The sequence below is a fragment of the Lagopus leucura genome, unplaced genomic scaffold, assembly GCF_019238085.1.
Source record: "Lagopus leucura isolate 7727_CA_CO unplaced genomic scaffold, USGS_WTPT01 Super-Scaffold_100001, whole genome shotgun sequence".
In the NCBI taxonomy this organism is placed as follows: Eukaryota; Metazoa; Chordata; class Aves; order Galliformes; family Phasianidae; genus Lagopus; species Lagopus leucura.
In genome coordinates, this window is record NW_024962262.1 from 93,322,329 (window position 1) to 93,337,985 (window position 15,657).

Consider the following 15,657-nt stretch of genomic DNA (forward strand, 5'->3'; position numbering starts at 1 on the left):
ATACGTATACTTTATATATATATATATATATATATATATATGCATATAAAATTTGAGCACATAGTTAATTGCCATTCTTCATTTTGTGGGTGTTTGGTGAATTTTTGTTTGCTGGCGTAATATTCCCAGTGTGATTGAAAACTTTAGTTTGTTGCCAGATAGTTCCACAGAGAGGAGATCCTAAAAAGAAGTGAATGCCATGAGAGCACTACTTGTAGAGATGCCTGCTGTGAGCTTCCTCCCTCACGGGGCCGAGTCCTCTAGCCAGGTTATTTCCGCTGCAAGATTCAGCCTGAAGGCCCTGCCTTATCACAATATATATAGGATCAATCAACAAGCCCTTTCACATGAGATCTCAGAGGCACCCAGACTATAACTCTCATGCTCTTAAAAATATTTTTCTTTTATTCCACAAGCAGGTATTTGAAAAGTTTCAGGAAAACAAAATATGTTCATAAAGTTTTTAAGAATGCCTTGTGAAAACATCTTTTTCAGTGAAAAAAAAATTACTACTATGTGAAATGTACCATCTAATCAGAGGGCAAATGTGTCCCATCACGTTTTCTGGTTAGAAATCAAGGTACATTTTCAGCTTCCTCTGGTTTTCTTTGATGTATGCATTATATTGCTCACTGGGAAAGACAATGCAAACATTATCCATAAAAGATGTAATGCTGTCAGGACATTCACTTGACCCCATGCATAAACAGCCATGCTACAATTTCACTTTGATTTCATCTTACCACTAAAGTGTTTCCACAGGATTCCAAGGTACTCAGATTGATGATGAAAATGACCACTGCTGGAAAGGTGTTGTTATTGATGAACCCCCTGCAGTGAGCATCCCCATGCTTCCCATTCAGTGCCAGATCTGTTTCAGAATAACCAGAGAATAGAACTGTGCAAAAATTTATCTTCATAGTAATCGTCTGTACTCCACAGAAAACATTGATATCACGTTCAGCTGCAAGGGAAAAAATAATGGTAAAAGATATTGCAAAAAAAAAGAAAAAAATATTGTATTTAAACTAAACAGCATATAATTATTGCACCAATTAGTCTGGTGTTATAAATTCCTATCAAATCAAGCTTTAGACCTCTATCACAGCAAAATAATGGAATATATAGAACAGAAGAGCATTGTTCTGAAAAACGAGTATATCTGAATCTACAGCCACACTAAAGAAAGAAAAAGATTAATGCAGTAAATGTAGTCCACCATGCAACAAAACCACTATTCCAGTCTTCACCAGCAAGTCATTTAGTAGCACGTTCAGAAGTTGAAGCACTGCAAAGGATTGGAAAAGTGGTTACATATCTGGAGTTTGATTGAGCAGTCCTCTTCTGAAACAGTAAATTCCCAGCACTTGTGAGAAAACTTGGAAAGGAAGCTTTGCCCCTCAGTCCACTCCAGATGGCAGCTGGCATGGAAGTGGGGTACATTTGAGGCCTTCTGGAGTCTACTTTGTATTAGACCATAGTCTCAGGCTGTGCAGCAGACAACGAATCAAACCACAGAGTGTCTTGCAATCTTTCATTCTGTACATTATTACAATACAAAAGAAGGTAGATTGCCTAGAACATGGCAACTGTTATAACTAATCAGTTTTTGAACTGCAGCAAAATGCTGATGAGTTGATGGTTAGACTAGATGATATTAGTAGTCTTTCCAACGTTAGTGATTCTATGAAAGTCCTTCTTAGATGAATGCACATTTATTTAATTTGAATATACTGAGGATTTTTAGGTGTTTGAATAGCAAAGCATTGGGTGAGATTACAGGGACAAGGGATGGTTTCTGTGGGTGGAGAAACCCAGAGCTGTTACATAACTTTTCTACAGGCTCTTCTTGCCTTTAGACAATATAGGACATTTTGTTTGGGTTTCTTTTTTTTCCTTAAGCGCTCCGCAAAAGGTGTACTGCATCATGTTAAACACAGTCATTACTCGTTTATAGAACTACACATTTATTACACCTGCTTAAGCATTAAGGGCTATTAAAAATTGCAGAACAACTTCAGTCAATACTATGCCATTAAGCCTGCTGAAATGAATTGTTTCACTGAGCTGACAAAACAGAGAGGAAATGAAATCTCCATTATAATGAGCTAGCTCTTCCCCCATGGTACAGGAGCACAAACAGTTTAATTTAGACAGCTTTAATGGTGGCTTTAAAGCCAAAACAATCAAGTGCAGAAAATAACAGGCTAAACTCTGACCTGAACTAATGCGGTGATAAACGCTACTCACTGGGTGTAAATTTGGGCAGAAAGGTACTGGAGGCAAAACATAAGTAGAAGTGATGTGGTGTGATATTCTCCTGGTTTGTACATGTACGTATTTTCACTAACATAATGTACAAAGATCAAGAAGCATGTTATGGTATTCACTGCTAGAGGACTGTTGTAATTCAGTTAATGGGTATACTAAGGTGGAGGGGACAATACAAAAAACATAAATAGTAAAGGATATGCTTCTACATTTATTCAGAGCAATTCACTGATTGTAATAAATTGCAGGATATAATATAAAATAGCTCACTTAATTTTATAACTCACTTCAAGCCTCTTTAAAAGCAGGGTGTTATTTTTCCTGTTACGGTACCTTTATAACTTGCAAAATTCTCATTTGACACTAATGGAAATGGGACCATACGGTACAATAGCCACTTTTGCACTATAAAGGAAGATAAGCTGCTTTCCTAAACTGAACCTTTTTGCTAACTGCTTTTCAAGGACACATTGTTATTAAATCTGTCCATTCTGCAATACAAAAAGCACAGTGTTTGTTTAGAAGCAATTCTGAAACTAAATACAAACAGATCTAATGCTCCTTTAGATGCTAAAAGTCTAGCAAATTTTTTGTGAATTTAGAAAGTTAAATATTACTCCTATATATGCATGTTTAGACAAAAATAGTTGCATTCCTGTGGTAAAAACTTCCACTTTTCTGATGAAGATAGTTGTGATGGCTTGGAAGTAAGGTCACCCAGCTGAGACTTGATGGGGCCTTCAATACAATGGCCTCTATTGCTGTTGTGTACAGGCAAAGCATTTGGCCTCTGACTCAAACTACACCAGATTGCCATAGGCAAGAGTACTTACAAGAATGTCATGTGCAAAACAGCACAATCCGTTAGATACAGTGATAACTACAGTAACCAAGACCATCTTGAGTCAAGGATGGACAGCATGGCAGCATGGGCCAAATGTAGACAGCTCCACTGCCCACTTCTGCCTGGTGTCCATCCGTACCACCAAGACTTGCAATGGAGCTGACCGTAAAAATGTGTGGAAGACAAGAACTTGCCAGAAAACTGCTGGCAGAAGTCATTCCACCAGAAGCATGCAAGGATATTTATAGCCCCAAACCAGCTTTTCTGCAGAAGCCTTTTCTTTGATTAAGTCACAGCTTCAGTGGTGAATTAAAATGTGCAAGAGTGTGCGAAATAGCAGCAGCACATTCTAGAGATGAACTAATTTTATGAAGTTTCAGTAAGTTCTTTCAGCAAGAGCACTGAATCAAAACTGCACATTTCCATCTGAAGATAGCTGCACTAACATGGCTGTACACTCCAAAAGCCTTCTAAAAGCTATGCTCCACTACAATGCACAACTTAAACTTTTTTCTTCAGGCAGCTTTCTGACGGACAGCAGGATATGACCTTGTTCCATACTCAAGAAAACATCTGCCTTTAAGTACAAAAGACACGGAATTTTTGATCGACCAACTGCGTTTTTGTCTACAGCCCTGCTGATTATTGCATGCTTACGCTGTAAAACAAACCTGCAAACTGCAGGAAAAAAACAAAGTCCTGTCTGATTATTTATCACCCTGTTTATGCAGCGCCATCCCTATGCAAAAGTCATCTAAGCAGCAAACGATAAAAGCACAAACAAATGAAAAATGGATGAGCTCAGAGGGTCCTTAGGAAGGCTTAATTTCTCATCTTTGCTGAAGACAAGCTTCCTAAACTTCTGTTCCTCTCAGCATTAAATAAAAGAGCAAACAACTTCAAAAAAAAAAAAAAAAAAATCAATGGCTTCTGAGGTATCTGCACACCACAGACCTCGGCTAGAAAGTCCACTGTCACCTCGTATTTGGAATTTCAGCTGACAAAAAAAAATGCTTCTTACGAGGAACAAATAAGAAATGGGGAAAATAATCCTACCCACAACCTAGCTCTGCAGGGCAGTATCTCAGCCTCAAAAGACACTTGTTTGACATGTTCTTCGCTCTGACCCCTCATTCTTCCCTTATACCTGAATGCTGAAGGCAGGGAAAAGTGAGCCCCTCACTCCCTGCACAGGTTCTGGCCCATCTTCTGGGGCACTTGAACCAATCAAGCAGAGTTCTGGGGGGTTTACTGAGCTCCACCAGCCTCAGCACATCACTTAACAGTCCCTCTTGAACAAAATACCTGTCATATTTTGGGACAAAAGCATTTTGGTTTTTCATCTCTAGCTCAAATACATGGCTACCATAAGTGAAATTATTTTTCTTTCTTAGCTCTCAAAATCAGCACTAAAACCATTGATTAAATTTCAGCCTTTGAGTTTCTACTGCTTGAGATCACAAACAGGAACAAGCAGGACTCAGTTCTCACCTGCTATGGGCAGTGTGGCATTATTAGAATTTACTTAAAAAAATAATAATGTTTGCTTGTAACCTAAGCAAATGCGCCCGAGTCTCTGGGATTCAGCAGGCATGGAATCAGATATAGCCATTATTACGAGACAGAACTGTGTAAGTAGTTCCTAAATACTCTCAGTAAGAGTTGGATTCATTTTGTGGTTATCACACAGCAAATATAAAACCATGGCATGGGGTTAGTGTGAAAGGTGACCAGAAAAGCTTTCACAAAGCACAGAAAGAAGAATCTAAGCTTCCCTCTAGTGGCTGCAGTCCTCTTAAGAAGTCTGAAATGGAAAGAAAAAAAAAAAACAAAAAACATGGAAAATAATGAAAGGTAGATCTGAAATAGGTGGGCACAATTAACCCACGCTTTTTAGTCAAGCCTGTAAAACTCTAAGAATAGAAATATAGAAATAGGTTGTGAAAAACTCAGCTTAATGGTGATTTTTGCCAGCGATGAACAAAACATATTTTATCCTTTTTTTGCATGTCCTGTATTGCTCTACTTTTCATATTCGCATCAGTCAAGGGAAAAAAGATTCAAAAACATTGGTGGTCTTTTATATCAGCAATGCACCTAGCAGTATGGTAGTAATAGGAAACAGTGAAAACAAGTGATTCAATAAAACTGATCTTTCCTGAAGAAGAGTCAGAACTATTATTATTTAGAAGAAAAGAAAAAAAAGAAAAAAAAACAACAACAAAAGGTATTACAGCATAATTCTGAGACTTCATCACTACTACAGGAACACAAGATGTAAATCAGTCGGAATCAGCCCTTCATTACTATTATTCTGAACAAGAACCAACAAAGGCAGGAAAAATAAACCATGTAACAGATTAACAACATTCTTTAACTGAGTAAATTCTGATATATATATGTTTCTCAGTGCATTAACAGTTTTGGACATCTGATGTCCCCAGAAAAACTTAATCCCTGTTTTCTCGAGGCATGAATATAGATCATCTGTAGATGCATCGCACAGCTTCAACTGCCTCCAGGCAAGAGCTTAACGGTGAAGTGAGGCACTGAATTTTGCCATCAACTTCATTTTTGCTGAAAAAATACGTATCTATTTCTGTATTTCATTAAAAGGACATAATTACCTCACTTGGATAAAACTTGAAAGAAAACCCAGTTAGGAGTTTCAGACTCTTAAACCTGTAAAGAGCATTTCAAACAACATGACTTCTGGTGAATTTCTTGAAAAGGACAGAGCTCTGGCAAAAGCAGGTCAAACCCCACTGATGTGAAGGTAGTTGTATTCATTAATACTAGGCTAGATTTGACCCAGCATGCAATTAAGAAGAGTGTAAAGTGTAACATTACAGGAGTTTCATTGTCACTCAGGTAGTTAATATTCACTTAATGTGAAGCCCTACCCCGAGGTCCCAGGCAGATTTAAAGCTCTGTATTTAAAAATAAGCGCTGCTTTGAACCAAGACAGTAAAGAAGCCATTTAGAAAAAAAGTCTATTAAACACTTACCAGGAAACCTGCTATGGAGGTTAGCATCACAGTTGTAGCCGTTGAACTGAGCAGTCACCGAAAGCACTTTAATCGTCAGCAGGAGCAGTAACCATACCTGTTCCATTGCAAAACCTAGCAAAACATTAGGTGGTTATTACACACATCTGCTCGTTGCGTTGAAGATGCTTATTGCAGACATTTTACCACTCGGGAGGTGATGGCCTCCAGCAAAGGAATCATGGATAAAGCTCACAATCGTATGAGAAAGAGGCCACGGGCAGCTGGGCCCATTTCTGTTTCTGAGCTTTTAATCACAACGTGCAGCAAAGAAGTGCTCATGGATGGTACAAAAGAAAGAAAAGGGGAAAAAGTCCCCTAAAATTTATTGATAGACTAGGAGAGTGCTTATGCAATTGAACATTGGCAGTTTGGGTTTTTTTTGTTTGTTTGTTTGTTTTTTTTTATATATTTCAGTGTAAAAATCGATTGAGAAAGATGAATTAAGCAGAACAATGTTTTATTTCAGCCACGTCCTTGAAAACTGTACAGATAAATGTCTTTTTGAGCAATTCTCAGGCTCAAGGTCCTGGAATAAAATCAGTCCATATCTAATTGCCAAAAATTTGTTCTTTGAAGCATGCATGCAATTGAATTGAGCTCAGGTAAGGAGTTGGCATAGAAATTACATCTACTTGAATCATACCTGGCAACCAGTCTAGAAGGTCAGAACACATAAATTTTTCATGTCTTGAATAATTATTCTTTCTAGGAGGAATTCTCCAAAGTGTCATACTTACAATACTTACCACAATCAATAAATATCTGATTCGCATATTCATCAGGAATATCTCAGAACACCAGGGATTTTGTCCATGAATTGCTTTACTTTTTCTTTTATTTATTTTATGAACAGAAAAATCTCTGCTAATCTGAAGCAGTACTAGTTTTCCCACAAAGGAATTGGGCAATTCTGAGAGATTTTACCTCTAACATGACAGCAAGAGATGCTGATCATCACATTTCTCTGAGAAGAGAAGGAACATTCAAAAACACAGCACACTTCCATGCAGCCTTGGAAGAAGCTAGCAACAGCACACAGGGAGAATGTTTGGGACAAACTCCCACTTTTTTATTAGAATCATTCATGACTATGTAGGAGTGTGGGGTTTAAAGTCTTGTGTTGAGAGACAGAGACCCTCACAGAGCATTCTCAGATGCTCCTTGGCAGCAAACAAGCCAACTAGAATAAAGCACGAGCTATGCACTACATGAAGAAGCCAAAGGAATGTCCCAGTGCCACCAGAGGAGTCCAGTCATTCACTCCTACTCAATTCAGCCTGGAAGTACCTGGGATTAAAACAGAATTGGCAGCACCAAGTTTCTGCTAGGCAGGCATATGGACATTTGGACTTTATCTTGGTTGGTCCCAGCTTACTGAAGCTATTCTATTCTTAATAAGTCAGATTCAACTTTTGCCATCCTATCCAAAAGCAGCTGTGCTGTGTGTCTTCTGCTCATCTTCCTGATCCAAGTGTCACCTATAGCAACAATGCAACCTTCTTTTAGTCTTAAGTGGATACAAAATTTTAAATAAAACAATTCTTTGATCCTTTAATCTTTTTTTCAAGCAGACTCCTGTGGAGGTTGACAGCACTTGCAGCTAATGCTGACAAAAAAAATAAATAAATAAAAAAAATAAAAAGTGAGAACAAAGAAAATAAAATTCTTAACTGGGTTGCTATGAAACCTCTACAATTTCATGATCTCCTTACCTTATCTGTTACTCTCGGTGAGAATTAGGGTGTTTCGGGTTTTGATGTTGGTTGTTTTTTTGGTGTTTTTTTTTGTTTTGTTTTGTTTGTTTTTGGAACAAGGAAAATTTAACCTTTATTTTGTGAACATTTTTTACTGTGGAAAACTGATGTTTCTCCAATATATTGTAGCCTTACCTCTGTTTGTACAGCTGTGATTTGGATAAAATGTTTCTTTCCATAATTGAGCTACTTTCTGATAAATCAAGGGCATTTTACAAAGATCTAAGTTTGACTTCAATTTTCTAACTACTACAATATTTTTTTGCTACAAAAAAAAAAAAGTTTGAATTTAATGAGAAATCACACTGAGAAAGCTGTAACTATTATTTTAGATAAAAAGCAGACCTTTAGATAATTTCTAAAATGTTAATTATTTAACTTAATTTCTGTTGCTGTGCTTCAGAGGGAGGAGAGATGATTGCTAAAGACCAAAACTGAATTAAGACATTAAGTATTTATAGCATTAGTTCTCTAGTGCATTCAGAGCGAGTCAAATTTTAACACAACCAATAATGTTCTTCTTGCTCTCCAACTACTGACTGATCTGCATATGGATTAGCATGCAGACCTGCAGCACCAGTTGGTCAGCACTCCTGCTGATCTCAGTTAAATAAGTTAAGAATGTGCATTATTTTATTATTTCTTGCAAGAGAATTGCAGGGCTAGAAAATACCCTGAGAGGCCAACTTCATCTATCCATTTACCATTGTAAGGATCAAGGCAACCACTCCTTCCCAACTTGCTTTTAAAATGTTTCCAGCTACCTCTCACTAAAAAATGCTAAAACCTCAGCCAACCAAATGTAGAAGTCATCCAACCAAAAGATTTGCATCATAGAATAATTGAATGGCTTGGGTTAGAAAGGACCCAATCATCAAGTTCCAACCACAAACCATACAGACATCCAATTATTTCATCAAAATGGCACTTGTCTGTATACGCCTATAAAATGAAATATCCACATAGTTATGATGAAATATCCACATAGAAAAAAAGGAAGGTAAAATTCAAGCCTCAGGAGTAGGTGATTTATAACACAGAAATCAACATGTTCATAAGAAAGATAGTAAAGATATGCATTTGGTTTTTTCCCCCCCCCTTGCTCTTTAACATGGAATTGGAGTTTTTTTGGCCATTACAGCACTTCGTGCTTTTCCAAAAAAAAAAAAAAAAAAAAAAAGTGCTTTTTAGTTCAGAAACAAATATATTTGTCTGTTAAAAGACATTTTCATGATTCCATAGACACAAACTGCACAAAAAATGTCTTCCTTCGCTCCAGGTTTCACCAATGTAACTAAAGTACTCTTTTGTTTTCTTCAAATTTCATTCTCCATTTTCTCTGCTGAACATTTTTGAAAATCTTTTGATGTTTACATGATTTACTATGTTTGTTTATGACACTCAGTGTAGTGTTTGGACTCACTGAAATGCCCAAATCAAGGGAAAAAAAATACTTTCAAAGTCACGCAAATAATTTAACTTAGTTTCTGCTCCTATACCGAAGGATATCTTGCAAATAAGGTTTCGTATATTCTATTGATCAAGTGGACAGTTCTTTCCGTTGATTTGGAGATGGAGGAAAGCTCTGTGTACAGGACTTCCACATATACCCAAAAAGTTCACACGGCAACTATTTCAAGCATCCATTGTAGAACAGATTTGAAGGATGAGTACAGACAAAGAGACAGAGATTTGAGGACCTATCAAACATGGTTAATTAATCATTCAGATACTATGCATCATTTAGATTTCTAAAACAACCAACTCAGTGGAAAAACAGCTCAATATACTTGGGTTCCAATCTACCAAACTGTTAAAATGCTGAAGTAGACAGGGTATGAATTTCTTTGCAACTGGATTTGTTTATATATCCAGCACCAAGTCATATCTGCAGATCTTACTGTTCTGTGCTGCATGTAATTGAAGAGTACAAAGAGGAACAGTTGCAACAAGCATCCCTTGATTTAATTGTTATTATTCTGCAAAGCCCTTGCCCCTGATTTCACAAATGTTGCCATGTCAGAAAACCCACACAAAATTTCAAAGCAAAGATGTTTGCAATTTAAATGAAAGCCATTCTGTATTCAGCTTAGAAATACTGTGGAACAGCAGTGACTAACCTAAATTCCTTCTTTTATTACCTGACACTCAATTTGTTTGTTCTCTCATCTTTTCATTTTTAAATGATCTTCAATGATTTTCCATTTTGAGCAGCATTCACTACTGGTTCAGTCCTTCATTTTTTATTTAAATTCACTTGTGAGCTAATTTTGACTTTTGAGCTTAATTTTTATTTCAAATATTCATCCTATATTTTATTATAACCTGATGCTTGTTCTTCATTTTCCATTTATGGAGTGGCAATGCTACAAAATAATACAGTGATATGTATGTATCTTGACTTGTGCATAATGAAACTAGCAGAATAAATGTTCTATTTACAAGTGTTTTCATATAGATCTATTAACAGACTAAACACTCTCTAGCAACATACATTAGGTCTCTGCAAGTAATAGAGTAGAAAAATGATTGCTTTTACTTAAAAATGTTTTGAAGTAATCATGATGTTGTTCAATAAATATTACTTCTTATAGTAATTTCATGACAAAATAGCTCCTTTTGGTTCATGTCTGTCTCACTGTTTACCTTAGTTCTGCATCTGTGCTGGAGTTGTGTGTTAGCTGTACCTCCATCAGAGCTTCCAGAACTGCTTTCCTTCCAGACATATATCAGACTATTAGCACTTAAAAGTAATGTGACAAACAAATCCAGAAGAATAATTCTCTGCACCCAGCCCTTCAATTGAACTTTCTCATTCATTTCCTACATCCCACTGTAACAGATTATCCAGACCATGCAACCTCTGTCATCACCTTCTTTGCATCTTTGGCTCTTCTGATGCAGATAAAACAGGACTTGGAACTTTACAGTATCTGTTTTGAAAACAAGGATACCAAATGGTGTAATTCCTGGTTTTTGATTTTTTATTTGTTTGTTTTCTTCCTAAAGGATAATAAAACTCCTAAAGAATAAGAAAAAAAATGGGCGCCTGAGATGCAAGTAACTTTTTAGGAACAGGTTTTATCTTTAATATTTTCATCTGCTTGTGAACAATCTTTAGTGTCAAGACTTTGAAAGACTTTGAAAGACTTTGAGTTTCTTTTCTTATGAATGCTTCAGACTTCAGATCACAATACCATGCTATTTCCGACATCATGCAAAAGCTGCAAAGGTGAAAATACATGTACAGAGATACACACACATACATAACACATACACACACACACACTGATTAGTATTTTCTAATCAAAACAAAACTCATGACAGTTATAAACCTGCAAAACGGATTGGATGTTGGGAGAAAAAATTTGTTTTAAGTAGGCAAACTAATCTCTCTACTAACTATACAGAATACAAACAGCAGTGGTGGACTATGAAGGAAATACGATGCATGAAATGTACAGATGTGCTTAGGCATAGATTTGCGTTCAGTATCAATTATTTGGCCCCAGAAATGATTCATGCACATTTTCTAGTGATACGTTTAGACTCTATTCTTGAGATATAAAACAGAAATCCTGGAATGTCTCTATACTATATGAGCTTTGTAATTAATATTGGGTCAAAGCTCAGAACGCCAACTAACCCCAACAGGAACTGTAATTGATGACGAACAAATCATAGACAAAATCCCAAATGCCAAGATATTTGGTGAATCAATCAGTTGCCTAAGGTATCCAAAGAAAGTGAGACTGGGAACAAACTTGGGAAGGGCTTTTTTTTCTTAATAAAGAAAAATAAATCAAATTTTTGGTTTTATTCTAAACTTTTTGGTTGTTGTTGTTTTTTTTTCCTAGTCCCTCAACAACAACTTCTTTCACTTAAACTAATAATAATGTTTTTGGCTTTTTTAAAAAAGAGATAGATGTAAATTTTCCATAAAAGTAATCCATGCCAAAATTACTAGAATTTAATCTGGAAGATGGTCGTTTCAGAAAGCTATCAAATTTGGACCAGCATGCTACATAGGTAATGGAAATTCAAGACCATTAAATATTAATGTAGAAGTAATACAGAGCTTTCTTCTGAACTGAAGTGAAATAACCATTCTAAGCCCTGCTGAACACCGAGAGGCTGAAAATCTAGATCTGGTTCCTAAATACACAGCTCAGGTTATCTTTTGTTAATCGTATTACTATTAATGAGAATTGAACATGTATGTTGGATAGATAATATTAAAGCCATGCAATGCCTTTCAACCTATAAAATCAGTGTAATGCATACTGAGAGATCCACAATAGCCTTGGTACATCCATAGCTTCATCCCGTAGCCTTAGGTAGGCAAAACCTTAGTTGAGACTTTTTTATTACTATTACTTTGCCATTCTAAAGGCTAGGGAAAATGTAACCACAGTGCTATATATTAATAACAAAATCTGTATTTTAACAATACAAAACATTCATCATAATAATAATCTTTTAAATGCTGTACTTCAGCATGCAAGTCTACTTGCTGTTACGACAAATCCTTGAATGCACTCAGGTTTTTTTATTATTATTCTGTTCTGAAAAGAAATTGACTGCTTATTTACAAAGTAAAAAGAGAAAAAGTGATCAAACGAACAGTACAACTATATGAAATATTTCCAAGGGATTTATACAAAATAGCACAATACCTTCCAAGGAGATAACAGACTAGAAGTGAAACAGTCATTAAAGCACTTTAAAAAGCTATGTTGGAACGAGTCATAGATCCTGACAGTTTATATATATTTAAACTCTCCACTTAAGATAGTTAAAATCATGCAAGCAGTTTACCTGTTATTCTGTGCTAAACAACAGTTCAACAGTTATTCTAGTTGTTTCCTATATCCATGAGTGAAATACTAATATTCCTCAAAAGGGCTACCTTTCCTTCATGCCATTCTATATTATTTTTACGGTAGTTATACCTAGTGATCAGTTCAATTTTATTTAAGTATTGTCAGAATATTTGGGTTTTTTCCTCCCACAGAAACGATCTGAATAAGCAATTTAGAACTTGCTGCATTTCACAGAAAACATTGCTAAAACCCTCCCACACGTTTATATTGACATCCTAAGGCTTTTGAGAACATTAGTGTTATAGCTATAGTCATAGTTATTATACCATACAAAGAAAGTATTGAAACATTATGTACCAGATAGATGTCAATAAAATTATTCAAATTTCTGTTTCAAATGTTTGATTCACAGATGCCTCAATAAAATATAAGAACGTAAGTCAATTTAAAGCTTTAGATAAAAAAATACAAATAAAACAAACCAACCAACCAACAAACAAAACACCAAAATCAACTGCATCTCTCAAGTCACACAAGAAAAACAGATTTCTGTGCTGCCCTTCCAACCTGCAGGAATTACGATGGTTTTCCATGGGCTATGAATTGTGCAATGCTGGTACTGAGCTCAGATTTTAGAGGAATACAGGGCTGAAGGAAGTGATCTATTGTCAAAGCTTTGGACTAGAATTAAAGAGTTTTGGAAAAATTCTTCTCTGATTTCACACTGTCTACTACATAACCAGAAAAATGTGTCACACTGAGAAAAAAAAGTAAATTCAGAATAGAATTTGGAGACTACTGTGGTGATCTGAAAAGATCATTTTATTCCAAATCTGGAAATCCTTGACAAAGCAAGAGCTCCTTCTCATTATTAAAACTTATAATTTGATGTTCTGTTGTGTATTTCATTAATCTCTAGTTAGAACTTAGATTCTTTGTGCAAATTTGGTGGGTTCAACACAAAAAGCCAAGAATTTAAACCAACTGAAAACAGATTCCCTACTACAGTCACTGCTTATCTGACTTGCATCACAAAGTGAAAATCATTTTGTATTTCTCACTTTAGTCACAGAATATTATAATAAAGAGAAGAAAAAATCTATAATTAACTGTTAAAACTGATTACAAAACAAGTTTTAATCACATAACCAATAGCACATACCTATGGACTGACTACAACATGCAGAAGTATCTGCAACGAACGCAGTGACAACAGAATTTTGAGTCATTGGCTAGCTACACTGACTACATAGAAAAATGGTTTGATTTTGCTCTCTTGCACCTGTTCCACATTGTGTTCGTCTTTCACTTTTAGTAGAGATATCGCAATTTGAAAAACAGTAAGAGACTAAAGCAAGTCCAGGATCATCTTAGACAAACACAAGCAATGGTTATGTAGTCCTCTATATGGGCAGACAGGGACCGTCCCTAAAGCCTGGAATGAATAGGTTGTTTCTAGGTTTAAAGATATTCAGCACAAGCACATTCAACCTACTGATTTCTTTTTCACATCACTGATCATTATGAGGATTCCATCAGCTAGCAAATTTACAGAGACTATCAAATCATTTGATATAGGCCACTAAAGAGTCGTCACATGGTAATGGCCTTCAGTTGCCTGTAACTATGGTCTGGATTCAAAAACACCAATACAGCGATGAGACACTTCTTATCCTATTGCATGCCCCTAGAGCCTTGCAGTCACATGGGCAGATAAAGATCTAAACGAGTATCATTCTCCTTAATTACTCTTTTTACGCTTTTGAAGAGAGCAATATAAATATAAATCTTCAGTAAATAATGCTTGATGTCACTGGCAAGTAGATTATAGTGCAGCCATCTGTTTGCAGTTTGAAAAGTTACCATTAAAACAAGACTTCACTGACAAAAAGCACCAACAGTTTATGCTATCAGATTGACTTCAATTTCCTGACTTTCAGGAATAGAAATTAAGCAGTAAAGTTATAGAATGCCACTGTAGAATTGTACAATCTGATCTAATCCTTAAAAGTTCAACAAATATGGAGTAAATAACACTGCTAATATCTTGGTCTAAACAAGTATAAAAACCCACAGGCTTCATAATTGCGTGAAATCAGAGAGCACTCACACTGTTCCAAGGATTACATTTAAACAGAACCAGAGAAGCTATTTTATTTTACTATGAAATAAAAAAAAGATTTGCTTATGAATATTTCTTTTACCGTGTTTCGAGTCCCTCTTATAGCCATTTTGGACTTATTACACGGTTTGAAGTAATTTTTAAGCCAGCCTCTAAAACAAGCCTGAGGGATATTGCTCAAGACCAAGCTAAAAGAAAGCAAAACATCACGCACTGATCAAAAACATTCTTTGATCAAAAGAACACAAGTAGGTTGAACAGTTTCTTTTGCTGCTGCTCTAGGACGGTGCTAAAATTTCCTTTCACAGTGCACACAGCAATTAGAATAACTATGTCAATTTGGACTGTATCAGTTCATCAACTTAACTAAAGACTTGATTTCAAATCCCCACTATCTTCACTCATGAGTATATTGTCATTATTAATATTTTTAAAAGAAAATAATGAAAGGTGGTGCAATTATCATATCCAGCCAGCTTTGTTACTGCAGACAATGTCATTTTCAATCAGCAAACCCATGTCATTATACTGCAGAGGGAGACAGATAAGAAGTCTCGCTTATCAAAATTCTCTTCCATCAATGCAACGATTGTGGGAATAGGCAGACTGACACCACAAGTTGGATAACATTGTCTCCCTCAAGAAATTTATTGTTTTCCTCCTGGAAGCAAAGCAAATGGGTTTGACACACATTGGTAACCTCAAAGGTGTATAACCTTCCTCCCCTCACATTAATGATGTGGGTCTGGTCTGGGTACCTTTAGTTAAAATCTAAGTTGAGAAAAAAAAAATA

General features: G+C 35.9%; 1 protein-coding gene across 1 annotated transcript in view; it reads right to left on the minus strand.

The window, feature by feature from the left end:
• ZPLD1 (zona pellucida like domain containing 1) overlaps positions 1-15,657 on the minus strand; it is a 28,384-nt gene that overhangs the window by 12,487 nt on the left and 240 nt on the right. The window contains exons 2-3 of the mRNA XM_042868108.1: positions 6,124-6,237; positions 744-964 (exon numbers count right to left, since the gene is read on the minus strand). Of these exons, the coding sequence (XP_042724042.1) occupies positions 744-964; positions 6,124-6,229 (327 nt within the window). The 5' untranslated portion in view covers positions 6,230-6,237. The remainder of the gene's footprint in view (positions 1-743; positions 965-6,123; positions 6,238-15,657) is intronic.